At 45.0% G+C, this 19,684-nt stretch overlaps 1 protein-coding gene across 1 annotated transcript in view; it reads left to right on the plus strand.

Moving 5' to 3' along the window:
* The window catches only part of SPMAP2L (sperm microtubule associated protein 2 like), a 500,125-nt gene that overhangs the window by 282,145 nt on the left and 198,296 nt on the right, over nucleotides 1–19,684 (plus strand). The window contains exon 7 of the mRNA XM_069233742.1: nucleotides 13,210–13,335. Within this exon, the coding sequence (XP_069089843.1) occupies nucleotides 13,210–13,335 (126 nt within the window). The remainder of the gene's footprint in view (nucleotides 1–13,209; nucleotides 13,336–19,684) is intronic.

The raw sequence follows: 19,684 nt of genomic DNA on the forward strand, positions 1-19,684 counted from the left end.
GCAGGCGTTAAAAGGGGGCATACCTTTATATAGGATGGTCCCCTATGAACCCTGCAGGAGTAGTGAAACATTTTTGGTGCCACTCCTGTTGAGTACATAATTTGCATCTCTATGAAATTACACAATTGCTCCCTATCCTGCAGCATGGTGCGCCGTATATTTTATAAGGCGCACACATGGTGGGGTAAACAGGGGCACTAAGGGGCTCAAAGACAGTTGCGAGGCACTAGGTGCAGCACCACTTTCCTTAGGTCTTCCCGTTTGTGCCTTTGGCCAATGACATTTAAGGGAGCTTAGCAAGGCACTGGGTCCAGACTACTTGCACATTCCTCTTTGTGTACATTGTGTATCACATATACCCCATAATGTATCTATTATCTGACGCACATGTGCTGAATTTGTACCTCAGGCCTGCCCCAATCTACAGACAGTATGGGGCAGGCCTGCATCTGCGGCAGCACCGGCACATTACTCAGAAGCCTGCACCAACGCAGGTATACTTGGACCACAGTGCAAGTGTTTCTGTGTTGAGGGGAGTGTATATGTGCAGGTTGGTATCCCATCCTGGACATAAATGGTCAACTAAGCTGACAATGACTGGCCACACAGTATTGGCAAGACATCCGTAATGTAATTCAGTTAATGTGCAGGAAGGGACAACTACGTGAACATGAGGACCTGCCATGGCATTTTAGCTCCAGTGTGTGTGCCTTGAAATGGCACACACATGTTAGTGACATGAAACAAGGATGTATCAATGCATTCCTCAATACTTTGCTATGCTCACACAACCCCTGGGCAGTTGTTAGTCTTTTAGCGCTGATAATGAGTAAGATGTCTTCAACATCTGGGGCAGGGTCAAAAGCAATGGGAGTTACAATGGGACGGCCATTGCAAAAACCATTGCATGCCCATCTGATGCAGAATACTGTGTCATGCTGCCTCATATGGACATGGAGGTGTAATGCAAAAAAACAGCTGCATGACAAATCCATGTACATATGGTGCAGTCAAACGCACCACAGGAGCGTCAGGGAACGTTATGCTTTGGTGGTGCCAGGGTCTCCATTATCTGGCCCTTTTTGTCATAGACAGATTATAAATGTTTGACACTTGCTCTGACCTACCACTAAGTTGACTTGCTTACTCAGCTTAAGAAGTTGAATGTGAAACTGTTGTCCATGCACAGAAATTTCCCAAAATCACTAAGCTATGTTTTCGGGTCATGTATTGCAGGTAGTCCTTCACCATACACCACTAGAGAAGTGTTCAGATTTGAAGACCCCAATGCAGCCAGTAAGTGTCACCTTATGGCTCATATGTGTCATTCCAGGGTTTTGTGTGAGACGGTCTGATGTGTGCAATACAATGATGAAATGTAATGTGTGACCAATGAGATGAGTTAGGATATGGACACCATGTCTGATGCTATGTTGAGGATGGAGTCTGAGTTGATTTTTGCACAAATGCCAATGTGTGCTGCTATGGAATAGTGAGTGTTAGGTAAAGGAAAGCATGCCCACATATACATTGATGTCAAACATGATATGTGTGTGAGCTGGTGTTTATCTGATTAACATGCCTGTTGCCAACATATATGTCACAGCATTTTTGACAACACTGTGTGCCAGAAGTAGCTTTCAATTACTCAGGAAATGGTACAGATGCTGTACATGTTTTGAGGTTTCTAGCGGGCTTGTGTAAGAGACACTTGCACTACCAGTGCCTCGCTACTCTTCAGATTTTTAGTGAGGCAGTAGTTGTGCAAGTAGACTTTTGTGCTGACCAACAGTCAGTTGAGTACACAGTGAGAATACAACTCTGCTCAAGTAGGTTGTGGGACATGTCTACTGTATGTGGCAAGCTAGATGAAAGCAGTAGTACACTTACCTCTGGGCCCTGATGGTCAGCAATGGATAGCTGTTACCCCAGTGACATGTACATGATATCGTAGATGGCTGGTAGGTAGTTAGTATAGATTTGGAGTTTGTCAGTGTTGTGGAATGTGTGGTGAACCGGATGTGTCATTTGAGGATGCTTTGTACATTGCATGTCTGTTCTACCTCCACCCAATGCTGTATTCAATGCCAAGTTCTCCTCGTGTTTCAGCTGCCAATATGACCCCAGCCTAGAAACACAGCTTTGAGAAGAGGGCTGACAGGTACAGGCACATAATGGTGGTACAGGCCGGGTACCAAAGGATGGAGGAGAAATATAGGAGGGAGAAATCCACTGAGGCTTGGCGTTCATTTTCTAATGGGGGACCTCTGCTACAGCCCACAACTGTGCAGGCCACATCAGGGAAGAAATCTGGGTTCAGGGGGGACTCTGCTGGTCCTACCCTCTCCACATCTACTGCACCAATCCACAGCAAGGTGCCCCAGCAGCCACCTGCTCCAGCCACAAGCTCAACCTTTGAATCCAACATGAGATGGGACATGGCCGCCATGATGGAAAGGCTGGATAAGTTGGAAAGAGACAATGCCCAGAATTATAAATTACGTAACTACTGCAAGAAGAAACTGAAGAAGTTGTAAACTATTTTTGCCACAGCCTACCAGTTCCTACCCTCTCCCTTTTACGAATGTAAAATTTGTAGTGGGTTTTAGGTGGGTAGTGTTAGGATAGTAAAATAGTGTAGTTTAGGTGTAGGTTAATGTAAGTTTAGTTGGGGGGTGACTGTAAGTATTTTTTTTATTTTGGGGGTGTTGAGTGGGGGCTTATGTTGGGGTTTCTATATTAATAAAACAATATATATATATATTTTTTTTTAAAGTACATAACAATATATATTTGTTTAGGAAATAGGTTAGGTTAGTATATGTGTAGCCTCAGTTTATGTTGTCCTACTCCTGTCTTGTCTCTTAAGGGTGGGTGGGCATTACTTGTGTGAGATAAGTTTAGAATAGGATAGGTAAGTGTAAGTTAAGAAAGGTTATTTTAGTGTAGGGTACTGTATAAGTTAGGTTTTGATATGATGTTATTAATATGTGTTAATAAATTGTGTTCGTATTAGACAGTTATCTCTCCTTGGTGATTGAGTGTCTGGGTGTTCTCATGTGTGCACTGGCCAAGTAGGAGAAATGGCTTAGGTTATGCTTTCTGTCTTTATTTCCATGTAGGACCATGTGCATCCCCTATGACCAAGGAGCTGTCAGATTGGCTGCTAAATGACATCAGTTACTTAAAACATTTGTCATCCACAGTTCCAGCCATTCACATTGTGTATGTACACGGAATCTTGGACAAGTAAGTATGAAACTTCAACTGTCATTGCTGCGGTCTGGCAGTATTATTGGTGGAAAGTGTGGCACATATGACATCAGCCATTTTAGGATCTGTATCCTGCCACACTGACAGCTGCCCATCACTGATGAGATTGGCCTTTTCTAAACCACACATATTAGTTGTATGGGTGCTCTCATCTGGGTAAATTACCATATGCTTGGGTCAGACCCATACATGCCATATGTCAACTTTCATGGATATCCGTTCAATACATGGATTTAAGAGTCTGTAAGTTGGTTTTAGCCCACAACCCCATCACTCATGTTTTTCATTTTAGGATCCTGGTGTATGGCTTTGTGTTGGACAGTAGTGCAAACATGTAATTATGTTCTGTTCTCATTGACATAGCTTCACACAGTGCATACATTGCAACTGATTTGAAGGATCACAGTAAACATTGAAATGTTACATGTGAACAAGGTGATTTATTTACAGGTGCAAGTGTATTTTCCAATGCTATACAATGTCCAGTTCACAGACCCAATGAAAGATCCAGAACCATTTGTTGTACAATCAGAGTCCAGGAGTGAGTCACATGTCATGAGACATGGTTAGGAGAAGTGTGCATTAGTGAGGAGGTGTCCAAAATTGCCAATAGGTGAGATTTGAGACAATGACTATACATAGCAGATAAGTCAACAGTGGTTGGGTAAAGAGGGCACATTGCCACCCGTCACAGCACTGGCATAATCTTTAGCACAGAACTAAGGAGATACTGTCCATGTGGCACAGAGTGGTGCTACCGGATGGTGTTCCTTGTGAATGTTGTTCCTTCCACATCTTCATTCTCTGATGTGTGTGGTGCCTCCTGTGCTATGGCTGGTGCTGTGGAGGTTGAGGGGGCCACACACACATCAGGGGATAGAGATGTAGAGTCAAAGGTCCCGGCAGCTGTCATTTGTGGGAACACATCAGGCATCACTGCAGCAAGGAGGAACTGCTGATTTCTCAACACCGCAGCAACATCACAGTGGTAGGCAACCATGTTTTCCATGAGAGAGGCCACTTCCCGCTGTATGGTCCCAGGGTATACTGTATATCCCCCAGTCTGTTGTCTATCATGCTGCTTCCACTTTGGGAGGGCAATTGTTGAAGCCTCTGCCTCATGACAGCAGCTCTGGCAGTCAGGGACAGTTGGAGTCCACGTAGCGGGGAGTCGGTGCCTCTGATGGCAGCAGAGTTGTCCTTAATTGGACTGAGGCACCTCTGCATTCTCTCTATGCTGCCTGCCATGGGCTCCATTCCCACCTGCACCTGCTTGGCCAGCTCCCGCTGGACCCCTACCACTGTCCTCTGAAAGGTGATGTCTGGGTCCTTGGAGTCCAGGGCTGTGTCAGGACTGGCTGGTGCTGTGTGTTGGGTGCTGGGTGGTTCATGTGGAGACCCTGCAACACTGTGTGTCCTCCCTGTGACTGGATGTGGTGTCTGGAGGGAACCTAGGACACCCTGGAGAGTCTCTTCATTGTTGTTCGGAAACTGGTCATCCATGTCATCTGTAAAATCCAGGACAGGTAGATCGACATGAGGTAAGGCATCATCGTCTGTAATGAGATAGTGATTTGTCAATCTTTGACTGTGGTGGCTGTTGACATGGCAAATCATTTAATTACTAATGGAGGCTCTGTGACATGTTACAGCACCCAGGTTGTAGTTGTATATTATGTGTAGCATTGTGCATCACACATGGGGCAGGCAACCTTACAAGGTACTTGTGATTTGATCCCACACCACCTACTTCCTTGCAGGCTCCTTACCCCTTCCACTGACACCATGGTGGCTCGTAATTTGCCTTCCTATTCACCATGACCTCTCGCCTACCTATTGGCAATTTGGAGGTGATGAAGAGCTGGTATTGGTGCTCCGTCACCTCTCTCACCAAGATGTCATGCTCCTCCTCACTAAAGCGACTTTTCTGCTTCTTCTTCTCCTTCTACTGGGTCTTTGCCTGACCCTCCTGGCTCGTACTTTGCTGATTGGGATCTCCCTGGGGTCTCTCCTGATCTCTATTCTCTGTCTTGTCTTCCCAAATGTTTTTTTCTCGCTCTCCTGTTTTTTTGTTTTTTACACTAAGGTATTTAAATATGGCGCTATGACAGGGCGCTACCACTGGGGCAGAACACACCTGGGTGGAAGTGCTCCGAACCAGCCCTTGAGTCCCCCTGGGGGCAAGAACAAGGGAATAACCAAAGAACCCAGTCTAGTTCCTCAATGCTACAATTGTGCAGAATGGGGCCACATAGCTCAGAACTGTCCCCATAAACAACCTGCCACAGAACCAAAGGAAATACGACTGACAAGGGGCAGGGTCCTGCGGGCTGGCAGGAAGACCCCTCAGTATGTGAAATCCATGATCGTAAATCAGACAACCAAAGGCCACTAATAGACTCGGGGTGTAGCGAGACAGTGATTAATGAGAAACTGGTGTCCGACCACCAGTGGGTTGAAGGAGAGTCTGTGGTCATCAGTTGCACCTGCGGGGATAATAGGACATATCCAGTGGCGGAAGTAACAATAAACTGGAGGTGCTCTGAACAGAAGGTCCATCCTAGGGGAATACCCAGACTGGTGGAGGGTATAATCATAGGAACTGATTATCCAGTTTTCCAGCGCTTGTTGGAAGCCTCAACATCACAGAACCCAATAAAAACATGGTTGAACAACACCCATTTTTCTACTAACAACATAGAACCCGGAAAAGGTCAGAGCAAAATTAACCACACAACAAAAGAGGATACAGAGAGAAAAATATCACCTGGATAACAAATCTGACAATCCTATTCCTTATCCTGCAGAAAGGAGAGTCTTGTGAACATCAGGGGATTTTAGAGTATGCCTGAGGGAGGACTCACTTTGAAACACGCCTGGGCTTCTGCCATCTCTAACCTGACAAGGCAAGTGAGTCCAAATTTCCTTGTTAAGAATGGGATGTTGTATAGAACGGTTCAACAGAAAGGGTTCCTAAAATCTCAGTTGATTGTTCCCCAAGCATACTGGGAGCAAGTGTTGCATTTAAGGCATGCACAGGTAGGAGGGGGTCATTTCGGTCGGGACAAGACAGAAGAGTACCTACTATGCTGCTTCTATTGGCCAGGGGTATTCTCATATATCAGATGACACGGTGGGGCATGTCTCAAATGTCAGCTAATTAATCCCAGTAACGACCCTAAGGCCCGGCTATTTCCTTTACCCATCATTGAAACCCCTTTTTCCAGAGTAGGAATGGATTTAGTGGGACCACTGGTTCCCTCATCAAAAGGATCTCACTATATATTGGTCTTAGTAGATTACGCTACTCGGTATCCAGAAGCCATACCTCTCACTAGTATAGCTGCCAAGAGCATAGCCCAGGCCATGATTGGTTTATTTTCCAGGGTAGGATTTCCCCGGGAACTCCTTACCGATCAGGGTACCCCGTTCATGTCATGGCTGATGACAGAAATCTGTCAACTGTTAGGGGTAAAGCAGATATGCACCTCTGTTTATCACTCCCAAACAGACGTACTAGTGGAGAGATACAACAAAACTATCAAAACCCTGTTAAGAAAAACTATAATAGAAACTAGGAAAGACTGGGACAAAAACCTACTCCCTGTCTTGTATGCAATCAGAACACATGTGCAGGCATTCACTCAACACAGTCCGTTTGAACTGCTCTTTAGTAGACAACCAAGGATACTGTTGGATATGGCTGCTGAGCAATGGGAAGAGATGGAAGAGGAATCTTGGGACATTCTTGCCTATACTCGACAATTAAAAGAAAAACTCCATACTGTATGGGAAGACGTAAGGGCAAATTTAGAATGCAGCCAAGAGAAACAAAAGAGGCGATACAGTGTAGGGAAAAAACTGAGAAACATACCAAGAAATAGTAAAGGGCTGGTCCTGTTACCAACAACTGAGAACAAACTCCTTGCCAAATGGCAGGGTCCGTATAGGGTTATGAAAAAGATTACCCCAGTGACTTACAGGATAGAAATCCCACACAACCCCAGAAAAACCCAAAGTTATCATGTCAATCTTCTTAAAACCTGGGAGGGGGAACAAAACCGTACCCCTTGGGAATGGCTCTAACCTCCTCATTACGAAGACCAAACCCTTGGAAATACCTCTACTCCCTTTATCTAAAGAAGAGGAAGAAACCCAACCCTGTCTCAGTCCCAAACTGACAGAGAAACAGAGAACATAAATAATGGATCTGATTATGAGAAACAAGAGTTTTTTCAAAAGTTCCCAGGAAAACAAGGTTGATACAGCATCATATTAAAACCAAGGAGGGGAAAACAGACAGTCAAAAACCATATCCTCTTCCAGAGGCCAGGAGACATTTGGCAGGAAAAGAAATAAGGGAGATGCTAGATGGCAGTATAATAGAACCGTCCAACAGCCCTTGGTGTTCCCCGGTGGTATTAGTTCCAAAACCAAATGGGACTATATGTTTCTGTATTGACTTTCACCAACTCAATGCTGTTTCCCGTTTTGATACCTATCCCATGTCACAAACGGTTAGACCATGCCCACTATCTCACCACCCTAGACCTCACAAAGGGATGCTGGCAGATACCCCTGAACCCACTTGATAAAGAGAAGACAGCCTTCTCTACCCCTTCTTGCCTTTATCAGTTCACAGTGTTAGCTTTTGGGCTACACAGGGCTCCAGCTACCTTTCAGCGTCTCATGGATGTTATATTAAGACCCCACCAGGAGTACGCAGCAGCCGACCTTCATGATATAGTCCCTACAAGAGACAGGCCTAATTGCGAATCCGGAGAAGTGTAGCATGGCCAGGAGTTCAATCAGCTATCTTGGGTATGTCATGGAGAAAGGACAGATAAGACCCCAAATGGATAAGGTCAAGGCTATTAGGAAAATACCTATCCTTAAAACAAAACGCAACATATGGTCACTTTTGGGGATGGTTGGGTATTATAGGTGGTTTATCCCACACTATTCCACCCAGGTAGCCCCTCGACAGACTTACCAGAGCAAAACCAACCAAACAAGATAACCCACTTGATGGAAGCCCAATACCGCAGCTATCAAAGACTGAAGGAGTGTTGGCCACCAATCTGGTGCTATGGTGTCCCGCCTTCCAAAAATTCTTCTTGTGACAGACTGATGCCTCCGATCAAGGATGAGGGGCTGTCCTTTCACAGGACGAGGAGGAAGGACACCCCCATCCCATAGTGTATATCAGCAGGAAACTACTACCGAGGGAGAAGAATTATCCAACCCTGGAAAAAGAATGTTTAGCCATAATATGGGCTGTCGAAGCCCTACAAAATTACCTGTTGGGCCGACCCTTCGTACTTCTTACAGATCACGCCCCCTTAACTAGGTTTGCCTGACATAAAGATACGAACTCAAGAGTGCTAAGATGGTTCTTATCCCTCCAGCCATTTATGTTTCAGGTGCGACGTATGCCTGGCTCCATGTTGACCAACGCTGACATTTTATCGAGGTACCCGATGGACTTGTGGCTGAATCAGTCACCCACAGGGGTGAGCGAGTGTGACAGGGCGCTACCACTGGGGCAGAGCACACCTGGGCGGAACTGCCCGAGCCGGCCCTCGAGTCCCCGAGGGGGAAGAACAAGGGAATAACATCCATATGCACCCAGGAGTGTGCGGACGCTGGGAAGGAGAAAGTAAAGACAGAGGAGCGTAGAGGGGGGCACACTATCACGTACAGGAGGGAGAAAGAAGGAAAGAGACAATGGGAAGAGGAAAGAGAAACAAAGGCGGAAGAAGAGGACCCAGAGAGACAAAAGGATCATGGAGTGGAGAGAGCATTGTGGAGAGGAGCATAGAGCAACAGGGGATGAAAAGGGGCCCGCCACATCCCAGGCAAGACGTGGCTAGTCCAGGTACGGCACCGCTTGCGCTGTCACATAACACCAGTGCTAAGGAGGATGGGGGAGGCAAGAAGGGAATGTCGAAGAAAGAGGGTGGAGGACCAAGGGCACACCTGAGGAGACAAGGAAGAGCAGTCTATCCCTTTTTTCTACCCAATAACCACAGGGAATTCACTACTACACCTAGGTTTCACCTGGGAAGCACGTTATGCATGGAAAAGAATGAATCACATGAAGAACTCCTCACAAACCCCTCCCCATGCATGCATAAAGAGACCCAGAACGAAGGAATACTTACCTGCCCACGTCGTTTTGTTTTGTTATTTTCTCCCTACTCCCGCTGTTCGCCTGTTGCGGGGTCCGTGAGAACACTAGAAGACCTGGTGGAGGAAAACGGAGCTGTTACCAGCAGAAAGGAATTTGAAGATGAAAAAAAGACTACATTCTAGGCAGAACCCATAAACAGAGATATAGATTGAGAATTTCTGCGCAGCTAACAGAATAAATAAAGTTGGTTGGACATCACTTTCCTGACTGGGCTGTTTTTCTAGTCAAAATCCTAAACACTGTGACCTCCGTGGGCACACCCTACCACAGGCGCTAACCCGTTTTGTTTCAAAAATACGTGCTGCAAGATGGTCTAGCATCACTTTTGCAGCAATAGCTTCATTTTTTTTACAGCTTTTCCCAATGGTTAGCATCATTTTTTGGGCACTAACCATTCTTTAGCGCCATTGTGCGGCATTTTTTAAATATGGTGCACTGATGGCGCGAGTGAATGACGGTAGCCTGCGTTAAAAATTTTGATGCACAGCTGGCTAGCGCAGTTGTGCGTCATTTTTCATAACAAAAATGAGTTTTAGAAGCATGCGCGCCTGGGGACCTTGAGTTAAAAAAGTCACGTCATCATGCTGATGTATTAAATTGAAAAAAAGGGGGGGATTATGCTAATCAAGTGGAAGGTGGCCACACTGTCAGTAAACGACGGGCAGCATCGTCGTGGGGAGAAATATACAAATAAGCCAGGCGTATCAGTAAGTTCACCTCAAATAGTAGTAAAAACAGATATAACAACAAGCAGCCGTCTGGTATGAAACAAGCTATCAAGGATCGGTGCCCCGATAGTAACAAGAATACTGGAGTAGTTGTTCAGCTAGTGGGCGGGGCACTTGTATCAGCTGTACGTTAAAATCCTCATTACTAGTCAAGCCCAGTACATAAACTGCCTATCGGTTAAAAACACAAGGCTTGATAAACTTCAAACATTCGTGTAATGTGCTCAAAAATATACATGCACAACGTATTTAGAGAAGAAAAAAAAATAAAGTTAACACCAAACATTGACAAAAACCCAATGCTTTTACAGTGTACTCTCACATAAGCTACTTTAGTAGCATAGTGGCGCTAATGGTGATCTACCTGTCGCATGTTTCGGCCATTGTGCTCATCCTCACATCAACGCCAACTGGTTTAAATAAATACTGCTTGTCCCCAGTCCTCAACTGTATTTAGGCCTTCCTTGACTGAATCCAACTTGTCTATACAGTATAGTTGTCTTTTTGATAATGTACTGGATTTATTGCCACCATGTGGACACTGGGAGTCCTGCTCTATCGCTTGCCACTTAATGTCCTTGCAGGTGTGGATGAATCTTTGGAAATGTTCAACCAGTAGAGCGTCGGCAGAGCCGCAGTTGATCGTCCTTCTGTATTGAAGAATTCTACATTTGACCTTTTGAGTTGTTTGACCCACATATAGAGATCACATGGGTACCAGATCCCATAGACAATGTCCTGAGTGTTACAATTCGTGAAACTGGATAGTGTAGTCTTAAAGTTTCTGTGAACTAAACTGTTCGTATTCCAACTGTATTTAAAAGCAATACAGTTACCAAACTTTCAATGTCCAATCAGAGTCCCCAGAGAGCGCAAACGACATTGCGGGGGCCTGTGGTAAAACAGCCCACACTAGGGCATTTTGATTTCCTGTCTCTTTTTTATTTTTATTTTTTTAAAGTGGTTCTTCATTGGTAGTCAGATGTCCTTTCACTAGGCCCCAAAGTTGTTTTAGATTTTTTTTAACCTCATTACTAGCTGAATTAAAGGTAGTAACACAGACTAACCTACCAAGACTGATCTTCATTGTTCGTGGTTCCAAAACACATTCTATGTGGTTATGCCATGCCCTTTTCCATGCTTGCCTCACTAAACATCGGGGGTAACCCCGTTCCACAGGTTTTTTATGAGAGTACCGGACTCCCTAAAAAAATCATCTTTTTTGGTACAATTCCTCTGTATCTGCTAAAATTGTCGAAAGGACAGATTATCTCTGAGGCTTCTGGGATGATTGCTGGTATAGTGTACTAGGGAATACCTCTGTAGGGTTCCTATATAGTGACACGTAGACCTTTCCCTTTTCAATACCAACATTAAGATCGAGAAGTGGAATACTGTTGGAGTTGTCTACTACCAGGAGACACCTGGGGGAACGGCAGAGCAGGCGCCAACAGTACTCCTGGTAGAAAACGCGGCCTCTGCAAGTGTAACAGACAATTTTCCACTGGACATAACATGGCCCACTAATGTTGGGATCCCATCATTCCAGAGAACGTAGGAGACAACACTATGGTCAGACACAAGCATGTTATTGTATGCTTACATGCACATACCGGAAGAGTGTACTTACGATTGTAACTCCACACCCACTTTGATACTGAGGTTTGTTTTGCAGAAAGTCAAAACAAATGTTTCTGCATTAAAACATTTTAAAGGCACACACTTGAAAGTACTTAACAGCATGAAATTGTTGAGGACAGACCAGGCTTCGTAGTGAACTCAGTCCTCAAAAGATGGTGTTTGTCAGGTGTAGTTAGACTTTATCTATACCATGACCTGGAATCTAGTTTGCACATAGATACATACAAAGGACACGAAAATACTCATGCATGAACTCTTGTGCATGCTCACTCACACACCAACGCTCATAAAATGACTACCTGGTTGACGCCTGTACCTGCTTCTCCTCATCATCTATGGCAGCTTCAAATAGGGTGTGTCTGCCAGTGAGGGCCCTGGACGAATGACTGCATCATGCTGATCTCCTTCTGGTAGGTCATGAGTTCATTCATCTGATTGAAAGCATATAGCCAAAAACATGCAGCCTACAGTAAATTGTGTGGTGGCTGATCAAGGGTTGAAGGCCATGTTATGCCAGTTCGCACCTGCATGTGGGACATAGTGGTGCATCTTTGGTTTTGGGAAGCTACATAGGTACGCAGAGCTCTGCGGTACAGCCCTCTCTCTGCACTCATTCATAGCTCTGAATGTCTCATCAACCATGTCAAGCCTAAAGGATGATTTCATATTTTACCCCTTAGCCTACACACGTGCTCTTTACTGTGACTGCTGCCTACTAAGGTCCAAATCTGTGACATGCTACACCTTGTAGTGCACAGACTGGAGTTTCCAATAGAGTGAGCCCCTGGCATCTAGGAATTCTGATGAGACTGTGCCCTAATTCCAGAGTTGAGGAGCTGCCTCTCTGATGGCACACATTGCTTCTTCAGATGGCTGGTATAATTCCAGATGAGACTTTCAAGCAGTTGTGAATGCCATCAGCCTACTGATAAATCTTGATATTCTTGTAATTGAGGGTACTCAGTGGGCTTCCACGTGCAGATTATAGATCACTGACAACAGGATGTTTCCTCGTTGTACATCATAGTTTTTGAGATAGCCTCAGATCTTTAAAAGTTCATGCAAACAAGCTTAGAAATGTTTCGCAGGTAGGAATAGTCGGAGTAGACTATATTGACGTTTTTCAAGGCCCTGCTTTATGTGCATTTGGTAACAATGTAAGGTGATCACAGAGGAGCTCTGCTGAGTCGCAGTCCATCTCTGTACCTGCAGCGTTCTACAAAATGTATAATGAAATTGAAAAAAACAGTTGAATGAGTTGTATCAAGGATCCTATATCTGAAACCAATGTATACAAAAAATAACCATCAAAGTACTTCTTTATGTCTGAACATAAGTGTGTTTTTTACAATTCAAATTTCTTTTCTCCTTTAGAAAAATAGTTTGGGGGAACCAAGACCCAATTTGGCCTCAGTCGTTTTCTGCTCTTTCTACCACACAATCAAAGAGAATACTCAGCCTTGCGAAACCAAAGAAAGTTTTTCAGCCCCAATCACAAAGGTGACGATTGAGTTTTTTCATGCTTTCTATCAGTTAAAATATTGCATATTATATCTGTGCTGTATATTGTAGTAGCAAACTGATCAGCAAATGAAAACAAAATCAGTGTTCCTGAGGCTACTGTCAGTCAGTCAATTGTGGTGATTGTCTTATCCACAGAAAAATGTTAAAGGGTTTACAATATATTTGGCGAGTTGTTCGTCCTTGATCTTAGTTTTTTTACATGTATTACTTGTTTGTTCCCTAATTAGATCACCTATATTATGCCTCCATGCTGAATGAACATACACTGTTACATCTGAAGCCTACCAGACTTTTATTTTTTTATTTCACATTTTTATGAAGCACAACTCAACAAGAGAAGTGCCAGAGTGATATAATAGAACAAGAGTAGCATGACAACACCTTACAAAGAAAGATCATGAAATCATTGTAAGTAGATTAAAATCATGAACGATTTAACATCAACTTCTGCAGAAATTAATGCAGCTGAGAACTCGGGGAGTAAAATGATGTGAGATGGGTCTGAGATGCAAGAGGGAAAAGATGAGAGAATTAGGTGAGAGGGTTATTGACAGGGGAAAGAAGGAAGAGGTAAAGCTCAGAAACGTCGTAGAGGACAGAGGTGTGTGGTGAGGCAGGGAGAGGTGATAGGAGAAATAGTGGAGAGGCGGGTGTGTGAGTGGATATTGCTTGGAGGATAGGGAGGGGAAGACCTGACAAAAGCAAAGTAATCTAAGCAAGGGGTGGGGGAAGAGATAATATGTAAACAATTTACAAGATAGTGATGAGGGTGGTAGCTTCATTTTATAGTACCTTCTCTACTGTAGATGAGTTTCACATAGAAAGAATGGGTTAAGGGAATGAAAAAGACAAGAAAGGAAACAACAGGACGAGTAGGAATGGAGACATCCAAAGAGACAAAAGGTTGTGGAGTAGGAGGTGATGTGGGACAGAGTTAGATACTGAGCAAAGGAAGACGTGACTAGTATAGGGAAAGTTAATTCAGAAAGTGAGGAGGTCAGATGACTTAAAAGGGAGTAAGGAAGTCTGTAGGAAAGTCCTCCTTTTTGCTCTGGTCACCCCCAAACTTTTTGGACAGATAATGGTGGTTACTGACTCTTGGCTGTGCCCTGGGTACTGCTAACCATTCCCACGGCCAGTGCTCTGTGTAAAATGGATTATGCAAATTAGGCTCTTCATAATTGGCTGTATCAACCTACCTTTAAGTCCCTATTATATGGTAGGGCATGTAGGTTTATGGACCCCAGCATAGGTAGTGCACCCATAGGTGCACTGCTAAGGTGCCCAGTGTCAGTGCTTTGCTGGTTGCTTTTAAATTAAAGTTACCTTCAAATTCGACTTTTGAATTAAAAGTACTTCCAAAGTCATACACCACCTTACTTTTACATATAAGTCACCACTACGGTATACCCTAGGTGCCCCCAGGCATGGGGACATTGTAACTATAAGCAGGGACCTTATAAAAGGTGTCATAAGCTCTGGTGAGGGAAAAATAGCCATATTCGTTTTCCCTCATTGTAGTGAATGGGTTCCATAGGCTCATATGGGGAGACTTTATTTTTAATTAATAAAGTTTCAGAAGGAGCTAAATATTTCAAGTTTGGTAAAAATCTTATTTTTATAATAAATCCAAAAACTATACCGTTGTTGAGTTTAATATAACTTGCACCTAAAAAGAGTTTTAGAACTCTTCCTAAAAGTTACCAGTTCCAGCTCTGTAGTGCCCTTCTCTGACTGGCCAGCCTGGCCAAGCTGCCTTGTTGAGGTGTGAAGTGGCCTGGGCTGAACACAAAGGAAGTGCCTGGGGGAGGGATACTGCCTCAGCAGATGGTGAAACAGGATAGGGGAGAGCAGCCAAACTGGACTTTAAAGGAGTGAAGGATATTTGGTCCTGCAAGTGGACCTCCCCCATTTTCTGCAAAATCAGACAGCCACGTGCCCTCTGATTAGATTAGGTTAGGGCTGGAAAGGGATAAGATGAGGGAATTTAGCCACACCAGTCGGTGGGCTCAGTCACACCTAACCTCTAAGACTGGATTTCTGCTATTTTGGATTTTGAGGAATGTTGCTCCCTGTGATTGATTTTTGCCACACTTCCCAGAAAGTGGTCAGCCAAGAGGGTGGTGGCCTGCCTTTATTGGACAGTCCCCCCCACTTTCCACCCCAGGAGCAAGGATAAAGATGGCAGACCTACACCCACACTTCAGAGCCCTACAGGGAGCAACGACAAGAAGAAGAAGGACTGCCATGCTGGACCCCTGACTTGCACTTGGACACTGCACTCTGAAGGACTGCACCAGCTGCACACTTAGGCTTCACCACAAAAATGACTTTGCCTTTCTTTAACTGGTTCAAGAAGGGACTCCCTGCTTGCTACAGGTAGAAAATAGCTGATCAGAGTCCCCTGCATCAAAGCCTGAAGAAACTGAGCAGCTGACCACTGTCCAATGGTCACTCTGGGAGTTGGAGCCCTAACCATCAAGGAGCAACTGAGAGCTTCTGGAACCTTGGGGTGAGTTAATGACTCCTAAAGGACCTTCAAAGACCTTATGGAAGAAGATCCAGAAGTTTGGAGAAGATTGGAGAACTTTTGGAAAAAAAGCTCCATAAAGGGACCAACCTGATGTTGTGCGTCAAGACAGCTTATGTTGACTGTGACCTGGCCCGATTTGCAGGTTCCTTTCGCTAAAAAGCTCCACAGCCCCAGACTTCCAGGATTTCACCACTGCCTCCTGGAAAGACAATCTGACGATGTTGACTTGAAATTGGCTTGCTGTGGAGGGTCATCTGACGTCAGAGAGAAAAAGCTCCAAAAAAACAACAAAGTCCAAACGTAAAAAGTTGTCCGAAGCTTTCCACGCAGCGTATCGGAGGAGGGCTCCAGGGACGTCGGACCCAATTTCAAGTTTGACCCAGATGAAGACTTCTGTCCTGAAAACTCAACTAAGCCTGAAGGAAGAATTCTTCACCAAGGTCTCCTGCAACGCTTATCCAAAGAGAGCTCCAGGGGGGTCAGATCCAATCTGCAACTTCGTCCCGGTGAGAAAAAAAGACTGTCGCCGTGGCGGATTAAGACCACAGATGGATTTCTGCCAGAAGGATGGTGGAAATCTGGCTGTTGCCATGCCAGCGGATGGCTGTAAGGTGGCGCTGCTGCCAGCAGCAGCGCCACGCCAATAGACTGCCGCCAGCCGTGTTATGAGTAATAATATGGCCTGGCAGTGTTCTGCTGGCGGATGCTGCTGCTGGCAGCAGCGCCCGTCCCATCTCCTGCCGAAGGACCCCCTAGACACAGGTAAGTGGGTGCTCCGACAGGAAAGGGGGTGGAGGGGTGTGTGTATGTCTGTACGTGCGTGTATGCGTGTGTGTTGCATGTTGTATGTTGTATGTATGTGCATGTCTGGAGGTGTGAGTGCCTGTATGTTGAGTTGTGTGTGCGGATGTGTTTTAGAAAGGATGTATGCATGCATTGGCTAAATGTGGGAATGTGTGTGTGTATGTGTGTGTGCATGTGTGAAGGGAGGGGTGTGAATGAAGGGGGGTCTGGAGAGGAAGGGTGGTGTGGGGGAATCTGGTGAGGGGGGTTGGGGTGGGGAAGACCCCTATCAGTGACAGGGGAAGGATTCCCTGTCACTGATAGTGCCTACAGCCATGTTTTTCGTGGCAGTGAGGAAGCCACGAAAACCATGGCAGTAGGCGGGGTCATGATCCCGCAGGCGGTACAGTGACAGCCGCTGGGCTGGAGATTGCTATCTCCAGCCCGGCAGCCGCTACTGCCATGGCGTTAGCGCAATTTTGCGTGTAAAAGTATAGGGACGGCTAGCGCCATTCCAAGACGCCGGCCGGGCACCATATTTATGAATGGCGCTAACCGGTGCGAATGCCATGTTAGCGTCCTTGGAAAGGACACTAACAGGGCAGGGGAGGCGTAGAGGAAACCGGGGCATGTGCGCCGAATTATGGCGCTACACTCTTTAGAGGGAGAACAGTCCTCTAAGCTTTGTAGCGCTATTTTCTGGCGCACAACCCCATGGGCATCACTCCTGCCTTAGTAAAGACAGGAACCATGCCCACTACCCAAATGGCCATGCCCAGGAGACGAATGTTCCCTGGGCATGGCCACTGGGGCCAGTGCCGTGCAGGGGGCCCCAAGTCAGGGCCCCTGAGCGGGGGGAAAAGAAATACTTACCAGGACTTACCTGGGATGGGTCCCCCACCGTGGGATGTCCTTCTGGTGTGGGTGAGGGTGGGTGGGGGTTTCCCTGGGGCCAGGGAAGGTCCCCTTACGCCTGCCCAGACCCCTTAGTGCCAATTATTTAAGGCCCCCACCCCCCTGTGCTGGATTTTAGCATGGGGGATGAATATAGCTCAAAGGCCATATCGTCCTTTTCTGGACAGGAACGCCTTCCTTGCATCTCATTGACGCAAGGTAGGTTTTCACGTCCAGAAAACAATATTAACTCCATAACTTTGGCGCCAGACGTGTCTAGCGCCAAGGTATACTTATGGAATTAGGTTTGCGCTGATTAGCATAAAAAGAATTACGCTAATTCAGTGCAAACCGAGTATAAATATCGGCCTTAGTTTCTATGCGCTAAAAACATTTATTCTTTAAAAAATCATATCTTTGGTTCCCCTTATCTGATTTTAATCGTTTTGGGGTCAAATTAAAGAATAAAATAAAATGTATTTTTATAAATTGGTTTGGATATAAAAATGTAATCTATTTTTATAAGTTGGTTTGGATTTTTAAACTGTTTCCTGTGTTTTATTTAATTACTGTTATGTGATTTGTTAATGCTTTACGCACTTTGGGCCTGATTATGACCTTGGCGGAGGGGATTACTCCATCACAAACGTGATGGATATATCGCCCGCTGTATTATAAGTTCCATTACAACCTATGGAACTTGTAATACGCCAGACGAGATATCCGTCATGTTTGTGACAGAGTAATCCACTCTGCCAGGGTTGTAATCAGGCCCTTTGTCTCCTAAATTAAGACCTGTTGCTCGTTGCCAAGCTACCAAGGGTTGAGCCAGGATTCATTTATTTAGACCCTGACTGGAACTGAGTGGGGGAGTAGTGGCCTATTGCTAAGTGTAGGTACTTACCTGCCCAAACCAATAATCCACTTTCCAACAAAGGCAAAGTGGAGGGGTAACCGAGGAATGAAGAGGGAAAATAAGGCAAGACATGAGAAAATTCCAAATTAATTTAGAACATGTGTTTTTAGTTCTTTGTGGAATTGTTTGAAACCATTTGAGCATCGTAGATTAAGTGACAGTGAGTTCTAGAAGAAGGGGCTGCTCCTGTTTGTCATATCTTCAAGTTTAAAATATTTGGTTTCTGGTTATAGCTCATCGATGCTTCACATGCTTCACAACTTTTTGTAGCCATCTGAGATTCTGAGAGGAGCTCTAAAGTAATCGGGGTGTTGATTTTGTGTGGTGTTAAAAGTGATACACACCAACTTGAATTTTATTCTGGCTTCAAAAGTATGCCAGTTCAGTATTGGTAATACGTTGTTGCACTTTCTGTTTTCAAAACCAACCTTGCCCCTAAATGTAGAATTGATTTAATTAGCATTAAGCAGGAGTTGAAATTGCCATAGAGAATGAAGTTGGCATAGTCAACTTGCGCTAGGGCAATGACCTGCACAGTAGTGATTAAATCCTTAGGATGTTAAAGAGGTATGAGCTTTTTCATTGATTGGAGGAGGACTTTTGCAGATAACTAGTATGGTCAATTTTTGAGTTTATTGGTAGCTGGATATTGATCCACAAATTTAGTGATTTAACTTCCTCTACCAAGAAAGAAGTGAACTTGGCTGTGTGGAGCTCAGATAACCAGTCCGTTTTGAAAATTGGGCCTCATATACGAGGCCCTAGCGACACACTTGCCCACCCGAGCACCATTTTTTTTTATGCTCCGGTGGCGCAACAGGCCAATCCATATTTACAAGGCCACACAAATCCACCTCGCATGGCTTCTCAGGGTCTTGTAAATATGGACTCCTTTCACGCAGAACACTGCATGAAAGGAGCAGTCTATGGGTGTTGCTTGGAGTGTTCCCAGGCAACACCCACGGAACGCAAAGGAATTAGTTGAATTCCCAGATTTACAAGTCTGGGAATGTGTCAGATTTCTACGCCCCCTCAGGGGTTTGTGTAAGAATGACGCAATGGGGAGAAAAACACTTCTAGTGATGGTTTTTGTGCAGGAAGGTATGCCTTTCTGCACAAAAACAATCATCCCTGCAACACAGGCAGCCTTGCACCATGGTGCAAGGGTGCCTGCATTGACACTAGGCAGCAATATGTGT

The sequence above is a fragment of the Pleurodeles waltl genome, chromosome 1_2 (genome assembly GCF_031143425.1).
Source record: "Pleurodeles waltl isolate 20211129_DDA chromosome 1_2, aPleWal1.hap1.20221129, whole genome shotgun sequence".
Taxonomy (NCBI): Eukaryota; Metazoa; Chordata; class Amphibia; order Caudata; family Salamandridae; genus Pleurodeles; species Pleurodeles waltl.